Source organism: Salvelinus namaycush, chromosome 3 (assembly GCF_016432855.1).
Source record: "Salvelinus namaycush isolate Seneca chromosome 3, SaNama_1.0, whole genome shotgun sequence".
Lineage (NCBI taxonomy): Eukaryota > Metazoa > Chordata > Actinopteri > Salmoniformes > Salmonidae > Salvelinus > Salvelinus namaycush.
The window spans coordinates 81,359,113-81,374,315 of NC_052309.1; the positions used below are offsets into that span (position 1 = coordinate 81,359,113).

A 15,203-nucleotide genomic window follows, 5' to 3' on the forward strand; every position below is an offset into this window, starting at 1 on the left:
TTGACTATGAATCCTGCTAACATTCAGAAAGCACAGCAGTGGGGTGTTTAGTTACTTCAATGAGGAGTCTGTCACCAAGGGTTTTGCTGGAGCCATCCAGTGCAGTGAATGACTCACTACATAATCTGGTAGAATTTGCAATCAGAAGAGCCACGGCTCTTACCTCTGTCTCCCTGCACCACACGGATGAGTCCACCAGAATATCTTTGGCCAACTTCTCAATCTCACGGAGCTGAACAAAAGAGCTGAAAGGACAAGAGTGATGTTTAGGTTCATAAGATGGGGTTGTCTTTTCTAAATGCAAAATAAAAGGACGGGTGGGAGGTAAAGCCATGGGTAGCTCTGCAAAGCTTATCGACATGGGCACTAAATTAAATCCACTTGAACAAAAGGGTTTAGATGCTACAACGCTATTCGATTAGCAAACGAGTAAAGTGCAAAAGTATGCATGGCAATAAGTTAAATCAGGGATTCGCAAACTTTTTGGGGCCATGGACCCCTTAAATTAGCAAATTCATCAGGGATCCCCACAATCTGAACACAACTCTAGTGAGATGGCAACAGCATACAAGGAGTTTTACTATGACTTCGGGCAGTGAATGGCCAGACAACGCACGTCTCATGCCCATGGAAGGAAGATTTGAAAGGCCCATCTCTTGGCATCGGAGAGAACATTTAGCAGTTTATGCTAAATTTCTGAAATTCTACAGATTGCCATGTGGCAAAGAGATGTTGTTGTTGCAGATTTAAAGCTAATATCCTGCAAAAGAGAAAACTTAGCAGTTTTAAAGCTAAACTTACAGTGCATTCATGTAAAAAAAAATAATGGGTGGGGGAATACAAGTATTGAGTTGAAAAATGTATAATTGGCAGAGAACTGTGGATACCAATATTCCTGTGAGCCTCCCAGGCCCATGTTGCCCAGGGTTAAGAACATATATTGTAAATTAATAATATTACATTGTATTACACCCTCTAAATTTATTCCGTGGATCCCTTGGCCAAAATTAGTTTAATCGGTTAGTAATATTCATTAAAAAAATGAAGTACATTTTTGATATACACCAAACAAAAATATAAACACAACATGCAACAATTTCAAAGATTGTACTGAGTTACAGTTCATATAAGGATATCAGTTAATATAAATACATTAGGCCCTAATCTATGGATTTCACATAACTGGAAATCCATAGATTGTCCGTAGTTTATGCCTGCCCATACCATAACCACACCACCACTATGAGGCACTCCGTTCACCATGCTTACGTCAGCAAACCGCTCACCCACACAACACCAAACACACTGTCTAGCATCTGCCCGGTACAGTTGAAACCGGGATTCATCCATGAAGAGCACACTTCTTTGACGAAAAGATCATGATCATTAGACTCCTCTTTAAATCGGCGTATTTCTCCAAAGCTCAGTTGTCCTGAGTCTGCACAACACTGCCAGGACCTATGATCAAGAGAGACACTCAAGTTTTTCATACTATATCTCTTGACACATTGATGAAAATAGTCTTGGCCTCTAAACCTTCAAGCTGCATACTGGACCCTATTCCAACTAAACTACTGAAAGAGCTGCTTCCTTTGCCCTCCTATGTTGAATATAATAAACAGCTCCCTATCCACCAGATATGTACCAAACTCATTAAAAGTGGCCGTAATAAAGCCTCTCTTGAAAAAGCCAAACCTTGACCCAGAAAATATAAAAAACTTTTGGCCTTATCGAATCTCCCATTCCTCTCAAAAATTTGAGAAAAAGCTGTTGCGCAGCAACTCACTGCCTTCCTGAAGACAAATAATGTATATGAAACACTTCAGTCTGGTTTTAGACCCCATCATAGCACTGAGACTGCACTCGTGAAGGTGGTAAATTACATTTAATGGCGTCAGACCAAGGCTCTGCATCTGTCCTCGTGCTCCTAGACCTTAGTACTGCTTTTGATACCATCGATCACCACATTCTTTTGGAGAGATTGGAAACCCAAATTGGTCTACACGGACAAGTTTTGGCCTGGTTTAGATCTTATGTCGGAAAGATATGTTTGTCTCTGTGGATGGTTTGTCCTCTGACAAATCAACTGTACATTTCGGTGTTCCTCAAGGTTCCGTTTTATGTCCACTATTATTTTACCTCTTGGTGATGTCATTTGGAAACAATGTTAACTTTCACTGCTTTGCGGACGACACAGCCGTACATTTCAATGAAACATGGTGAAGCCCAAAAATTACCCACCCTGGAAGCCAATGTTTAAGACATAAGTGGACAGCGACAAATGTTTTACTTTTAAACTCGGACAAAACAGAGATGCTTGTTCTCGGTCCCAAGAAACAAAGATCTTCTGTTGGATCTGACACTTAATCTTGATGGTTGTACAGTCACCTCAAAAAAAAACTGAAGGACCTCGGCGTTACTCTGGACCCTGATCTCTCTTTTGACGAACATATCAAGAATATTTCAAGGACAGCCTTTTTCCGTCTTCGATACATTGCAAAAATCAGAAACTTTCTGTCCAAAAATTATGCTGAAAAATTAATCCATGCTTTTGTCACTTCTAGATTAGACTACTGCAATGCACTACTTTCCAGCTACCCGGATAAAGCACTAAATAAACTTCAGTTAGTGCTAAACACGGCTGCTAGAATCTTGACTAGAACCAACATTTTTTATCATATTACTCCAGTGCTAGCCTCTACACTGGCTTCCTGTTAAGGCTAGGGCTGATTTCAAGGTTTTACTGCTAACCTACAAAGCATTACATGGGCTTGCTCCTACCTACCTTTACGATTTGGTCCTGCCATACATACCTACACGTACGCTACGGTCACAAGACACAGGCCTCCTTACTGTCCCTAGAATTTCTAAGCAAACAGCTGGAGGCAGGGCTTTCTCCTATAGAGCTTCAATTTTATGGAATGGTCTGCCTATCCTTGTCAGAGATGCAGACTGTCTCGACCTTTAAGTCTTTATTGAAGACTCATCTCTTCAGTAAGTCTGGCCGAGGGGTGTGAAGCTGAACAGAAAGGCACTGGAGCGACGAACCGCCCTTGCTGTCTCTGCCTGGCCGGTTCCCATCTCTCCACTGGGATTCTCTGCCTCTAACCCTATTACGGCGGCTGCATCACTGGCTTACTGGTGCACTTCCATGCATCACTTGAGTGGGTTGAGTCACTGACATGATCTTCCTGTCCGGGTTGGCGCCCCCCTCGGGTTCGTGCCGGGGGGAAGATCTTTGTGGGCTATACTCGGCCTTGTCTCAGGATGGTAAGTTGGTGGTTGAACGTATCCCTCTAGTGGTGTGGGGGCTGTGCTTTGGCAAAGTGGGTGGGGTTATATCCTGCCTGTTTGGCCCTGTCCATGGGGATCGTCGGACAGGGCCAAGGTGTCTCCCAACCCCTACTGCGTCAGCCTCCAGTATTTATGCTGCAATAGTTTGTGTCGGGGGGCTAGGTTCAGTTTGTTATATCTGGAGTATTTCTCCTGTCTCGTTCGGTGTCCTTTGTGAATTTAAGTATGCTCCCTCTAATTCTTTCTCTCTCAATTTTCTCTCTTGTCGTTTTGAGAGAATTTGGCAATACGTCCAACCGGCCTTACAACCGCAGACCACGTGTATGACATTATGTGGGTGAGCAGTTTGCTGATGTCAACGTTGTGAACAGAGTACCCCATTGCGGCGGTTGTGGTTTGGGCAGGCATAACGAACACAATTGCATTTTATTGATGGCAATTTGAATGCCAATCCTGAGGCCCATTGTTGTGCCATTCATCCGCCGCCATCACCTCATGTTTCAGCATGATAATACACAGCCCCATGTCAAGGATCTGTACACAATTCCTGGAAGCTTATAATGTCACAGTTCTTCCACGACCTGCATACTCACCAGACATGTTTCCCATTGAGCATGTTTGGGATGCTCTGGATCAACCTGTATACTTTGGACGGTATCAATACACAGCAGTCACTGCAAAGATACAGGTGTCCTTCCCAATCAGTTGCCTGAGAGGAAGGAAACAACTCAGAGATTTCACCATGAAGCCAACGGTGACTATAAAACAGTTCCAGAGTATAATGGGTTTGATAGAAGAAACTATAGATGGATCAACAACATTGTAGTTTCTCCACAATACTAACCCTAATTGACAGTTTAGAGAAGGAAGCCTGTAGAGAATAAAACAATATTCCAGAACATGCATCCTGTTTGCAACAAGGCACTAAAGTAATACAGCAAAAAAAGTGGCAAACTAATTAACTTTGTTTTGAATACAAAGTGTTATGTTTGAGGAAAATCCAATACTTTACCAAGTACCACGCCATATGTTCAAGCATAGTGGTGGCTGCATCATCGTATGGGTATGCTTGTCATCGTGAGGACCCTTTTTTTACATTCTCACCTAAAATGACATACCCAAATCTAACTGCCTGTAGCTCAGGACCTGAAGTAAGGATATGCATATTCTTGATACCATTTGAAAGGAAACACTGAAGTTTGGAAATGTTAAATTAATGTAGGAGAATATAACACATTAGATCTGGTAAAAGATAATACAAAGAAAAAACATGTTACATTTTTTTTTTTAACCATCATCTTTGAAATGCAAGAGAAAGGCCATAATGTATTATTCCAGCCCAGGCGCAATTTAGATTTTGGACACTAGTTGGCAGCAGTATATGTGCAAAGTTTTTGACTGATCCAATGAACTATTGTATTTCTTTTCAAAATGTTGTATCAAGACTGCCCAAATGTGCCTAATTGGTTTTTTAATACATTTTCAAGTTCAGAACTGTGCACTCTCCTCAAACAATAGTATGTTATTATTTCACTGTAATAGCGACTGTAAATTGGACAGTGCAGTTAGATTAACAATAATTTAAGCTTTCTGCCAATATCAGAAATGTCTACGTCCTGGGAAATTCTCTTTTTACTTACAACCTCATGCTAATCACATTAGCCTACGTTAGCTCAACTGTCCCGCAGGCGGGAAACCAATCCTTTATAACTGAACTAAGCACAGGCAAAATCCTAGAGGAAAATATGGTTCAGTCTGCGTTCCACAAGACCCTGGGAGATGAATTCACTTTTCAGCAGGACAATAACCTAAAAAACAAGGCCAAATCTACACTGGAGTTGCTTACCAATAAGACAGTGACTGTTCCGGAGTGGCCGAGTTAAAGTTTTAACTTAAATCTACTTGAAAATCTATGGCAAGACCTGAAAACCAATTTGACAGAGCTCGAAGAATTTTGAAGAGAATATAGGTAAATGTTGCACAATCCAGGTGTAGAAAGCTCTTAGAGACTTACCCAGAAAGATTCAGCTGTAGTCGGTGCCAAAGGTAGAAAAAAAATCCTCACCTGTTTTGAATAACAACTAAATGTGGAATAGGTCAAGGGGTATGAATACTTTCTGAATGTACTGTAGGCTGCAACTAGCTGGAGGAGGAGCGCTCTGGGGGGTTTGGTACACTGACCACTGGAAGGAGAGCGCCTTGGCGGGGTGTAGCTGGTAGCCTGCGGCGGGGGTAGCAGGTAGCCTGCGGGTAGCCAATTGGCAGGTCATTTAGGAGACCATATGGTACGGCGCTTGGTAGGCCTCCTGGTAGGATGCTTTATTGGCCACTTGGTAGGCCGGGGTGGCTGCTTGGTATGCTGCTACACTCCCCCCCCATTGTGTTACCATCCCAGGTTTTGGCACCATACAAAACAGCTTAAAGTCTGATTCGGCTTGGTGGGAGTTAACACAATGGGTAGGTCTTCAAGATAACAGGGAGATGGTAGCCTTTGGACATTTTAAAACAGGCTTGGTCTTTATGGCTTCATTTATGGGTAAGTGTTCATTGCTGGTTTGGTTTGAAAGGGGCTAGTTATTGCAGGTGGGGATATTTAAAGAGGTAGTCCCGCCTCTTTCAGGTGTACGTGATTTGGTTGATTACATTGACTGAGGTGTGTGGCGACCAATAAGTAGCAGACTCCACCCCAGGTAGGTGGGGTTTTGTACACTAAGGCTGCGTTTAGACAGGCAACCCAATTATGATATTTTTTGCATTAATTGGGTCTTTTAACCAATCACCAATCAAATATTTTCACATCAGCTCTTTTTCATTGCTGATCTGATTGGTCAAAAGACCAATTAGTGAGAGAAAAAAATCTGAATGGAGCTGCCTGTGTAAATGCACCCTGTGCCTTTAACAAGTGTACATGGGCACATAGGGAGAATCTCAATTGCATACTCCTCGAGTCCTCTCTCCTCAAAACTCATTGGATGAGAAAGCAAAGGGTCCCTCCTCTCTGACCTCTTCTAATGGGTTTTGGGAAGGAGGCGAAAACAGAGGTGTCACAGTCTGTCCTTTTGAATCAGAATCTTTACCTGCCAAAGTCATGTTACGATATATCAGTTATCCTGTTAGAGCTTTCGTGCCGAATCCACTGCAGTGTTTCAGGTGCCACGTCACACCAGTGTGTAGGAGGGAGATTCCAAGACGTGGGAAGTGTGCAGGAGGGCATGGGACAGAGGATTGTGTAGATTCTGTGGGAAAAGTGGTGTGTGCAACTGTAGAGGTGCCCATGTTGCTAGGGATTGGAAGTGTCCGGTGCGAGAGAGGCAGGTTGAGGTGGCCAGAGTCAGAGTAGTGTAGAAGGTGTCATAAGCTGAGGCTGTGAAGAAAGTAGAGGAGGATGGGTCAAGGGTGAGGGATCCTGGCAGGATCCCTGTGAGTAGGAGATCTGTGCCAGCAAAGAGGGATAGGCCAACAAGTGATATATACTTCAGTAACAAAAAATAAATGTTCTGGTGGCAGCTGCAGAGAAGTATTTGGTTGTATGAGATTTGACTTCAGAAGAGTTAGTGTGTTGAGTGGTGGTGTCCCGTCCTCTCAGGCCATTGGCATGGTGTAGGAGCAGATAGGGTCAAAGTAGTGGAATGGGCTAGTGGGTTTTTAATGAGTGGAGGGTTAGTTGAAGGGTGTTTTTATTTTATTTAGTATTTTCTATCACAAAGTATAATGGGGGCGGTAAGGCAACATATTGGATGCCAACTGCCGTTAAACCCCACCGAAGAGGAGGGGACGCGAGGAGTATACAATTAAGATTCTTCCTTACACAGGCACACACTTACTCTGTCGATCAGGCATTGGCTGGCGTTGAACCTCACTTGATACTCCGAAAAAGGATACCAAAAGAATATATAAATAGGTGACAAAATACAGACCAGTCTTTGGTAAAGTAAAGACAGTCAACTTACCAAAACCAATATCATACATTCTATCTGCCTCACAAACACCAGTAACCAGCAGAGTGTGCTAATCTAAACAGGAGGCCTGTCCTACTCTAGTTAAGCTGTAAGCAAGTGGGTCGGATCTGCTAGCTAAAACACCAGGAATACCACTCTCTTCCGGGTGGTGGCATTCTTTCTCACACGGCCTTCTCTCAATTGCATACTCCTCACGCCCTCCCTCTTCCTCAAAACCCATTGGAAGAGAAGATCAGAGGGGAGGGACCTCTGGATTTCTCATCCAATGGGTATAAGGTGGCGGTAAGGAGAGCACATACAAGGAGATTGCAATTGAGATTCTCCATATGTGTGAGGATAGAGATGCACTAAGAGTTGTGGCTGGCTATGGATACCTTCTAAAAAGGTACCCTACAAACCACCCAAAAAGACACGACTAAAAACCACATTTTATTAACAAAAATTAGACCATTGTTTTTTCACATGTATCTACTCAGTCTTAACCCTATTGTCTATGGAAGTTACATGTCCACCGAGGAGCAAAAATGCCTCAAGGGTTAAATGCAAAAAGGAATTGCCAATTATATCCTCACAATGACAGCTGCTCGTGTCACATCTTGTGTGCAAATTACAGATATTTATAACAGAGAACCTCACGGGTACTGTCATGCCTAAGACTAGTCATTTTCAAGACAGAAGCCGATTCCAAAATGGAAGCTTTTGAAACAGAATGTTATGGAGTTTGAGAGTTCAGTTTTTCACTAGCATATAACCACTTCTACAATATCAGGTGTCAAAACGTAGTGAGTGTTGACAAATGTGGGACCAAGTGAATTTATGTTTATTACAGTTCAGAACTTCTGTGTCAGATGCAGCTAAGTTTAGAATGCACACTTATAGAACTGCCATTGACAAATTACAAACAGAAAAGGAAACTATAGACAAACAAAATAAACTGCCAAAGACATTTTTTTAATCAAAAATACTTGACATCCTCCTGTGAATGAACTCAAGCGTAGCCTCACACAAAAATTAACAAATAAATTTTACAGACACTCCACTTTCAAAAGCATAAAAAACACCTAAGTGACACAGAGGCACTTTACGAAGAAGTGAATACAAGCTGCAAAGTTCACAAACACAGATGGATTCACAGGAAGTAGTACACTTATATATATAAAAAAAAAAGAGAGATCTGTCATTAACGTGGGTTGATAATATACACTCACATTTAGTCCAATAGGGCTGTGTTGGGTTACTCAGGGCTAAGAGTTTAACTAGAACGACGGGGGTGTCCAGTGAGAAAGGACGTAAGAATACAACAGACATCTCAATCACAGGTGTTTTCTGTGGCGTCAGGACTGCATAACAGCTCCACTGCTCCCTTCTATTGACCAGAAAGATTGACCATCTCACTTATGGTGAGGTTAAAACTATCTGGATGGTATATTTACAGTAGATTTCTTTCTCCATGCACAGTAGAGTGGAACTCTATCCAAAATCTCAACACTTCTTCAGACAAGCTGACAATCAGGAGCCATGTTACTGAATCCCCAACCAATGCAGGATAGCATGTCTTTCCCCTTGCATTTAGACCGCGCAGTAGGGTCGGTTCACACATTAACCCTTAAATTCTGTGCATGTTTCAGCTGAAATGACCAGCTGTGCATCTACAGACTAGGCATGCTCATCTAAGAACAGTTGGTTGGTTGCTTTTCAGGTGATGTGTTTTGTGTTTTAGTTGTCCCACCTACTCTTTTTGCGTTTTGGTGGATCTGGGACTGCAAAGCTGTCTTCCTCTCGGTCTCCTTTCCCCTCAGCTCTGTCCCCCCTTCCTTCACTCCCTGCCCTGTCTCCACTCTCCCTGTCACCTCTACAATCGTCTCGCTCTCTGTCCCTTCTACTTCCGTCTCCATTACGACTATCGCCATGGCGCCCGCTGCTGCCATGGCGATCCTTGTCCCCGTATCTGTCGCGGTCTGCGTGGCGGTCCCGCTCCCCATAGCGCTCCCGCTCTCCCCCGCCACTGTGCCGCTCGCTCCTGTCTCTCCTGTCACGATAGTGGCCATCTCCATGGCGACTCCTGTCATCACCATGTCTGTCACGGGGCCCTTCCCTGGGTGAGGGTGGTGCGGCATACCCCTGAGGAGCAGTGGCCTGGCTGTCTGACACAGAGCTCAGGGAGCCGGCGCTGGTGAAGCCTGCCATCTTGGTGCCCATGCCGAGGGCTGCTGGAGGGGCCATGGCTAAGGAGGGGGGCTCACGGGGCCGGTCTGGGCCCTCAGGGGCCCCGGTGGGGACGGAGCTCAGACTTCCAGCGCTGGTCCAGCCTGAAGAGCTACTGGACTTAGTGGTGAGTTTAGGAACCATGCCGGACGCCGCAACAAAGTGGTTCTTATACTGAGACTGGGGAAAAATAGACAACGATTAAAGAGGGACTTCTAGACGTACAGAAATAATTCATGATAAAAAGGGATAATTTAAAGCTAACAGAATAGATAGTGAGTGACAGTTTAATTACCTGGAAGGCTGACTTCATTGCTGACATGCGGTCTCCCATGGCTCCGGTAGGCTTGCTGTAGCCCTCATAGTTACCCATGGCAGCACCACCACTACGCTCCTGGATAAACAACAAAATGTCAACAATCACCAAGAGTTACACTATTATGCCACTGATCTACCAACAAGATAAAACACTACAAATAACACAATTTATGTTACAAATAGACATGGCCAACTCACAGAACTTTCAGCTCCCAATCCTGGCCTCTCTCTGTAACCCAGACCACCTCCTCCAATGTTTAGCTTCTTCCCTTTGCCGCCCTTGAAGCGTGATTTCCTGAACCAGGGATTCTGAGAGGAATACATCAAAGGAGGTCAGAAAAGACATCATATAAAATGAACCTTTCCATAGCCGTCCTCAATGGTCAGTCAGGGACATGTAGAATGGCTTACCTGCATTGCCAAGTCCATCAGTTCCTTAGAGACGCTTTGATTGGCTCCCTCCAGGTTACGCACAAGGTCTCCTGCAAATGATGTGTCTTTACTGGTGAGAAGGGTGTAGGCAACACCCTTTTCTCCAGCACGACCTGTTCGGCCAATTCGGTGTGTGTGTGTGTCGATGTCCCGAGCCACGTCATAGTTCACTACGGTGCGTATTGAAGGGATATCCAGACCACGAGCTAGGGAGGAAATGACAAAGAAGCAGTGAATGATAGAATGACAAGTATGTAGGAGCACTGGAATTCAGGCAAAAACAATCAAATCATTGTCAGTGTCTGTGTAATCATACACAGATCTCTGATGATTGGAACGTTGTGCCACATTCATTCCCCACCCCCTCGTCTGCAGCCCACCCCCACCTCACCTGCCACATCGGTGGCCACCAGCACGGGCAGACTCTTCTTCTTGAAGTCAGCGATGACCTTGTTCCTCTCACTCTGGTCCATGTCTCCGTGCAGCAGGCCCAGGCTGTGGCCCTCCTGGGTCAGGTTGGTGGCCAGCTCGTCACAGTTGGCCTTCTTGGTGACGAAGATAAGTACAGAGCCAGAGGAGGTAAACTCCACCAGGCGGCGGGTCAGCCAGCCCCACTTCTCCACCCCACTGGGCATGATCTCCACTACCTGGGTCACATCCTCATTGGCCTGGGGAGGAAGGATGGAGGATTGAAGAGCATTAGATGACTAAACTCCAGAAAATGTTCAGAAAATGTTCTGCCACCAGCTGGTTGACTGTTCTGGCAATGTAGAACTTTAAATAAATGACAGAAGTGGCAATCAGATGGTGTTAGAAGAGCCACTGGTCTGACCTCCCCGATGTCTCCCTGCACCACGCGGATGGGGTCCACCAGGATATCTCTAGCCAGCCTCTCAATCTTCTTACGGAAGGTGGCGCTGAACAGAAGAGCTGTGAGGACAGGAGTAAAGTTAAGGTTCATAGGACGGGGTTGTCTTATCTAAAGCCTCTAACAAGTGGACATGCACACATTCACACACTTACTCTGTCGATCAGGTCGGACATGGCTGGCAATGGATCTCACTTGATACTCTGAAAAAAGTTTCCAAAAGTATATGATATAAATAGGTGTCAAACCAACTTCAGTGAACAATCTTCTGGGCCTAGTGGTCATTGGGAACAAAATAAATAAGGGAAAGCCAACTTACCAAAGCCCATATCAAACATTCTATCTGCCTCATCAAACACCAGGTATGTCACTCTCTGCAGAGAGGTGGCCTTCTTTTTCACATGGTCAATCAGACGACCCTGTGTGAAGAACAACATACACAACCCAATAAGTGAAATGACCTCAGGGGATTATTTTCCTCCAATACATAAAGACTAAACACAGTCTACCACAGTGATTGTCAACTAGAGCTCTTACCGGGGTGCACACAACTATCTCTGCCCCCTCCTGAAGAGCCTTGGCCTGCTCCCACATGCTGCCGCCTCCATACACTGCCACCGAGCGCAGGGAGTAGGCTTTCCCAAAACGCTTACACTCCGCGTGGATCTAGGGAGCACAACCATCATTTTCACGGGCCGAATCAACTTTTTGTCATGGAAATGTTTTGTTCCTGACCCATCTCTCCCTGGCTGTCTTACCTGCTGACAGAGCTCCCTGGTGGGGCACACGATGACTGCGATGGGCCCCTCTCCAGTCTCCAGTTCCTTCTGGTCCATGATGTGAACTAGCATGGGCCAGATGAAGGCTGCAGTCTTGCCACTACCCGTCTTCGCAATGCCAATCATGTCACGTCCACTCAGGGCAATGGGAACTCCCTACAGGACAGATGGGGAAGAAAATACAGGTGAGGCCTATTTTCTACTAAAGCAATATGAAAGTACCAAAAAGAAAGACCTAGGAAACAAGCTGCTTAGGTACCTGGCACTGAATAGGTGTTGGCTGAGTGTACTCCGACTTGCGGATTATGTGCATCAGCTGCTCATCAAACCCAAAGTGGGCGAAGCTGGTGGAGAGTTTAGGAGGGGCGGCACCAGACACCTGCCAAAGTCAATGAAGCAAAATAAATAGACAAGAGGCTTTCGGTTAAAGAGACAATGGGATCATACAACAGTTGTCTAAGTGGTATGTTGGCTAGGATTGTGTGGTTGGGTTTAGATGTGGTTGTGTCCTTCTCCGGACACTTACCCGCAGGTTGAGTTTGTGTCTCAGCTCAAACACCTCTGTGCCTGTCAGGCTGAGAAGCTCCTCATGCTCGTTGTAGAAGTTCCTCTCAAAAGGTGGGTAGTCAATCTATAAGGGGATGACATAAATGTAGGACCTCAGACACTAAAATAAAAACTCCAATTGACAAGATAAGATATAACTTCCTGCCTCTTGGCTCAGATAGGTGCAGTATGCAGCTGTTACCTCAGAGTGGTCCATCGGGGGCAGGGGCATGATGATCTTCTTAGTGGTGGGGGCAATGGGATTCCCATCACTGTCGTAGTCTATGTTCTCATCCTCGTCCTCTGCGGTAAGCCCAGCTGTGGGATTCTCTGCCATGTAGCGGAAGTAGGCTTCCTGCACAGAGCACAGCCGCATGAGTCAACCAGAGTCAGCTTAAACGCCTAATGTAGCACACATTCATGCAGGCACTCTTACCACTCTCATAACCGGGGGATTTACATTCAAATACAGTCAATGGCAAAATGCTCTGATGATCGCCCATATCAATGTCGGAGTCTAAGCCATTTTATGTTTTAACACTCAGTTTAAACCAGTCTTTGCGTTATTCGGGCTGAAATTGATCAGTGTCAGATTTTATAACCCCCCTTCACAAAGTAGTAAGAACAGCAACAGTTAATAGCAAACATTCATTACAGTATGGCATATTTGAAAAGAGATGATAAACTATTAATCAACATGCTTAGTTTAGGCATGGGTATATTAAAAAAAATATATATAATTGACATCACAAGTATGCATGTAGATATCCAAGAAGGATAGGGCGAAGGATTCAACCTGCAATTGGGTTTGTTAGCATAGTGTGAGAGAGCGAGAGTCAAAGAGAGAAAAAAAGAGCGAGAGATGTGGTAGGTGGTGAGACTTGGCCATAGATGGGTCGGGAGGGGAGGTTGGGGTCTGGAGGCTCTCTGATCAGTAGTAAATTAGGAACGTTGGATGGATCACTTACTTGTTCATCTTCCTCTTCAATGTCATCACGTATACCCCTGTAAAAACAAGCGGAGAAAAAAAAACTTCCCTGCGACTCGTTTGTTCACCCATGATTCCCCACAACCTGTCTAATGTCACGCTTATCCCCTCCCTACAAAGTCGCCATGCAAGGCAGGCTTGATTAGTTACCTACAGTATGGACCAACTGGGGAAATTTAAGGTAATTGAATGGCAAGACAGATTATTTAAAATGAGACATATCTTTGCTCCACAGTGGTGAATGATTGCAGTTGAAGTGGGAACTTTATATCTACAGTATCTTAATAACATGCTAGAGTTTTGGGATGAGAATAGATTAATAATTTTGACACTTGACTAATTACAATGGAAATATGTGCAAATCAATACACAGGTGCATGGGAAGAATGTACTACACCTGCCTGCCTGGTGGCCTTGAATAGGGCCTTTGCTAATAATATTTTTGCTTATATTATTGAGAAGGTAATTTTGAAGGACCTAAGCTTAAAGGGTAGACATTGAAGGGATCTTACTTTTCAACCTTCTTTTCCTTCTCTTTTTCCTCCAGTTTCTTCATGTCTTTAGCTGCTTGGTCCTAGAGCAGACAAGAGGGTGAACAATATACCCCCCTGCAATATTTCCCAAAAGCTCTGTGACAATAACCCCAGATTTTAAACAGACAAACTACGGAGAAAATGTGTATATTCCTACATGATCCAGGTCTAAGAGGGGAATCCTTGACTCACCTCCACTTGGGCCATGAAGGCATCCAGAGGATCATCCTCACTGTCTGAGCCCCCTCTAGACTGGAATTGTTGCCGTGTGGGGGAGTTCTCAGCTGGGATATATGGCAAATCTGTGCTGCTTGACTCCTCTTCATCATCTTCAAAATACCTGGAAATGGGTTAGGAACGTTATCACCAGTCAAATGTCATTGAAATCAATGTAATACATCCTGCATAACTGGTTGATCATACAGCATACGAAGCACACCAAACCCAACCCTAAAGGAAAGATAAGTCTATACTCACGCATTCTCTTCATCAAAATTTGCTCTTTTTGTTCCTATCTTGTAGAATGCAGGGAGTTGCTGGTTCTTGCCATAACCCCCAGCTGTCCCTGCGCCTCCGAAGGACGTGTGGGATTTCTGAGGCACGCGCAGTTCTTCTTTCTTTCCCCCTCCTCCACCACCACCACCACCACCACCAAGGGAAAATCCTCCAAACCCGAATCCTCGCTTACCACTTGGGCCACCCTTGCTCCAGTTCATAGCTGTCCTACAGACATAAGGGGAAAAGAACCATAATCACATTTGGTATTTGACTGTTGTACATTGCTGTTGCATTCCAGTCCATTCATCGCAGGCCTTGTGTCACCCACAAACGTCTGCTAAATGCTAATCATCTCGTAAATCACTGTCTGGGGGATGTCAAAGATTATCTGTGGCTTCTGGCAAATGAAGATATAAAATATCGCATTAATCTGTGTCTAGCTAATGTTTGGATCTCATTAATTGGCTAAATTAAACTAGCTAACGTTAGCATGCTACGCTTCTCTAGGGCCGCAGCAGCACGACGAAGAAGTGGGTGTGTGACAAATGATTGACTGAGCAAATATGGCTTGTCAAAGGATATTTGCAAAATCAGTTAAACCTAGTGTACGTTATACACTATAAACTAACCTCATGGTTTCATGTACTGTTTATTTACCTGTTTTCACCACCAATAAAGATCTGTTTACCACTGCCAAATCTCACAGCGCGACTCGAAAGTGTTTTGCGTCATTACCGTGTGTAGACGTAGATTACGCGCGACGGATTGCTTCTCACAACAACG

General features: G+C 44.5%; 1 protein-coding gene across 3 annotated transcripts; it reads right to left on the minus strand.

Moving 5' to 3' along the window:
• Positions 1 to 8,056: 8,056 nt before the first annotated feature.
• Positions 8,057 to 15,161, minus strand: LOC120040651 (ATP-dependent RNA helicase DDX42-like). 3 transcript variants are annotated; one of them, XM_038985742.1, is made up of 18 exons: positions 15,078 to 15,161; positions 14,400 to 14,645; positions 14,115 to 14,262; positions 13,902 to 13,963; positions 13,370 to 13,406; positions 12,604 to 12,756; positions 12,382 to 12,486; positions 12,115 to 12,234; positions 11,835 to 12,011; positions 11,614 to 11,742; positions 11,396 to 11,495; positions 11,232 to 11,279; positions 11,041 to 11,138; positions 10,600 to 10,876; positions 10,188 to 10,414; positions 9,975 to 10,085; positions 9,754 to 9,852; positions 8,970 to 9,638 (listed from the first exon to the last, which is right to left on the minus strand). In XM_038985742.1, the coding sequence occupies exons 2-18, from the start codon at positions 14,636 to 14,638 to the stop codon at positions 8,970 to 8,972; spliced, it is 2,799 nt and encodes a 932-aa protein (XP_038841670.1). In that variant the 5' UTR covers positions 14,639 to 14,645; positions 15,078 to 15,161. The 3 variants fall into 3 exon arrangements, with proteins under 3 accessions (XP_038841671.1, XP_038841677.1, XP_038841670.1); XM_038985743.1 differs by lacking the exon at positions 15,078 to 15,161 and having other exon boundaries at positions 8,057 to 9,638; positions 14,400 to 14,638; XM_038985749.1 differs by lacking the exons at positions 13,370 to 13,406; positions 13,902 to 13,963 and having other exon boundaries at positions 8,057 to 9,638.
• Between the last annotated feature and the right edge of the window lie 42 nt (positions 15,162 to 15,203).

What these genes read in the sequence shown, in the direction of transcription:
- LOC120040651 (XM_038985743.1), bottom strand. Translation starts at nt 14,638, where the DNA reads ATGAACTGGAGCAAGGGTGGCCCAAGTGGTAAGCGAGGATTCGGGTTT. An exon ending in CCTTCATGGCCCAAGTGGAG is followed by an intron (nt 13,964 to 14,114) that starts GTGAGTCAAGGA and finishes TGTCTGCTCTAG; the next exon opens with GACCAAGCAGCTAAAGACAT. An exon ending in CAATGAAGTCAGCCTTCCAG is followed by an intron (nt 9,639 to 9,753) that starts GTAATTAAACTG and finishes ATTTTTCCCCAG; the next exon opens with TCTCAGTATAAGAACCACTT.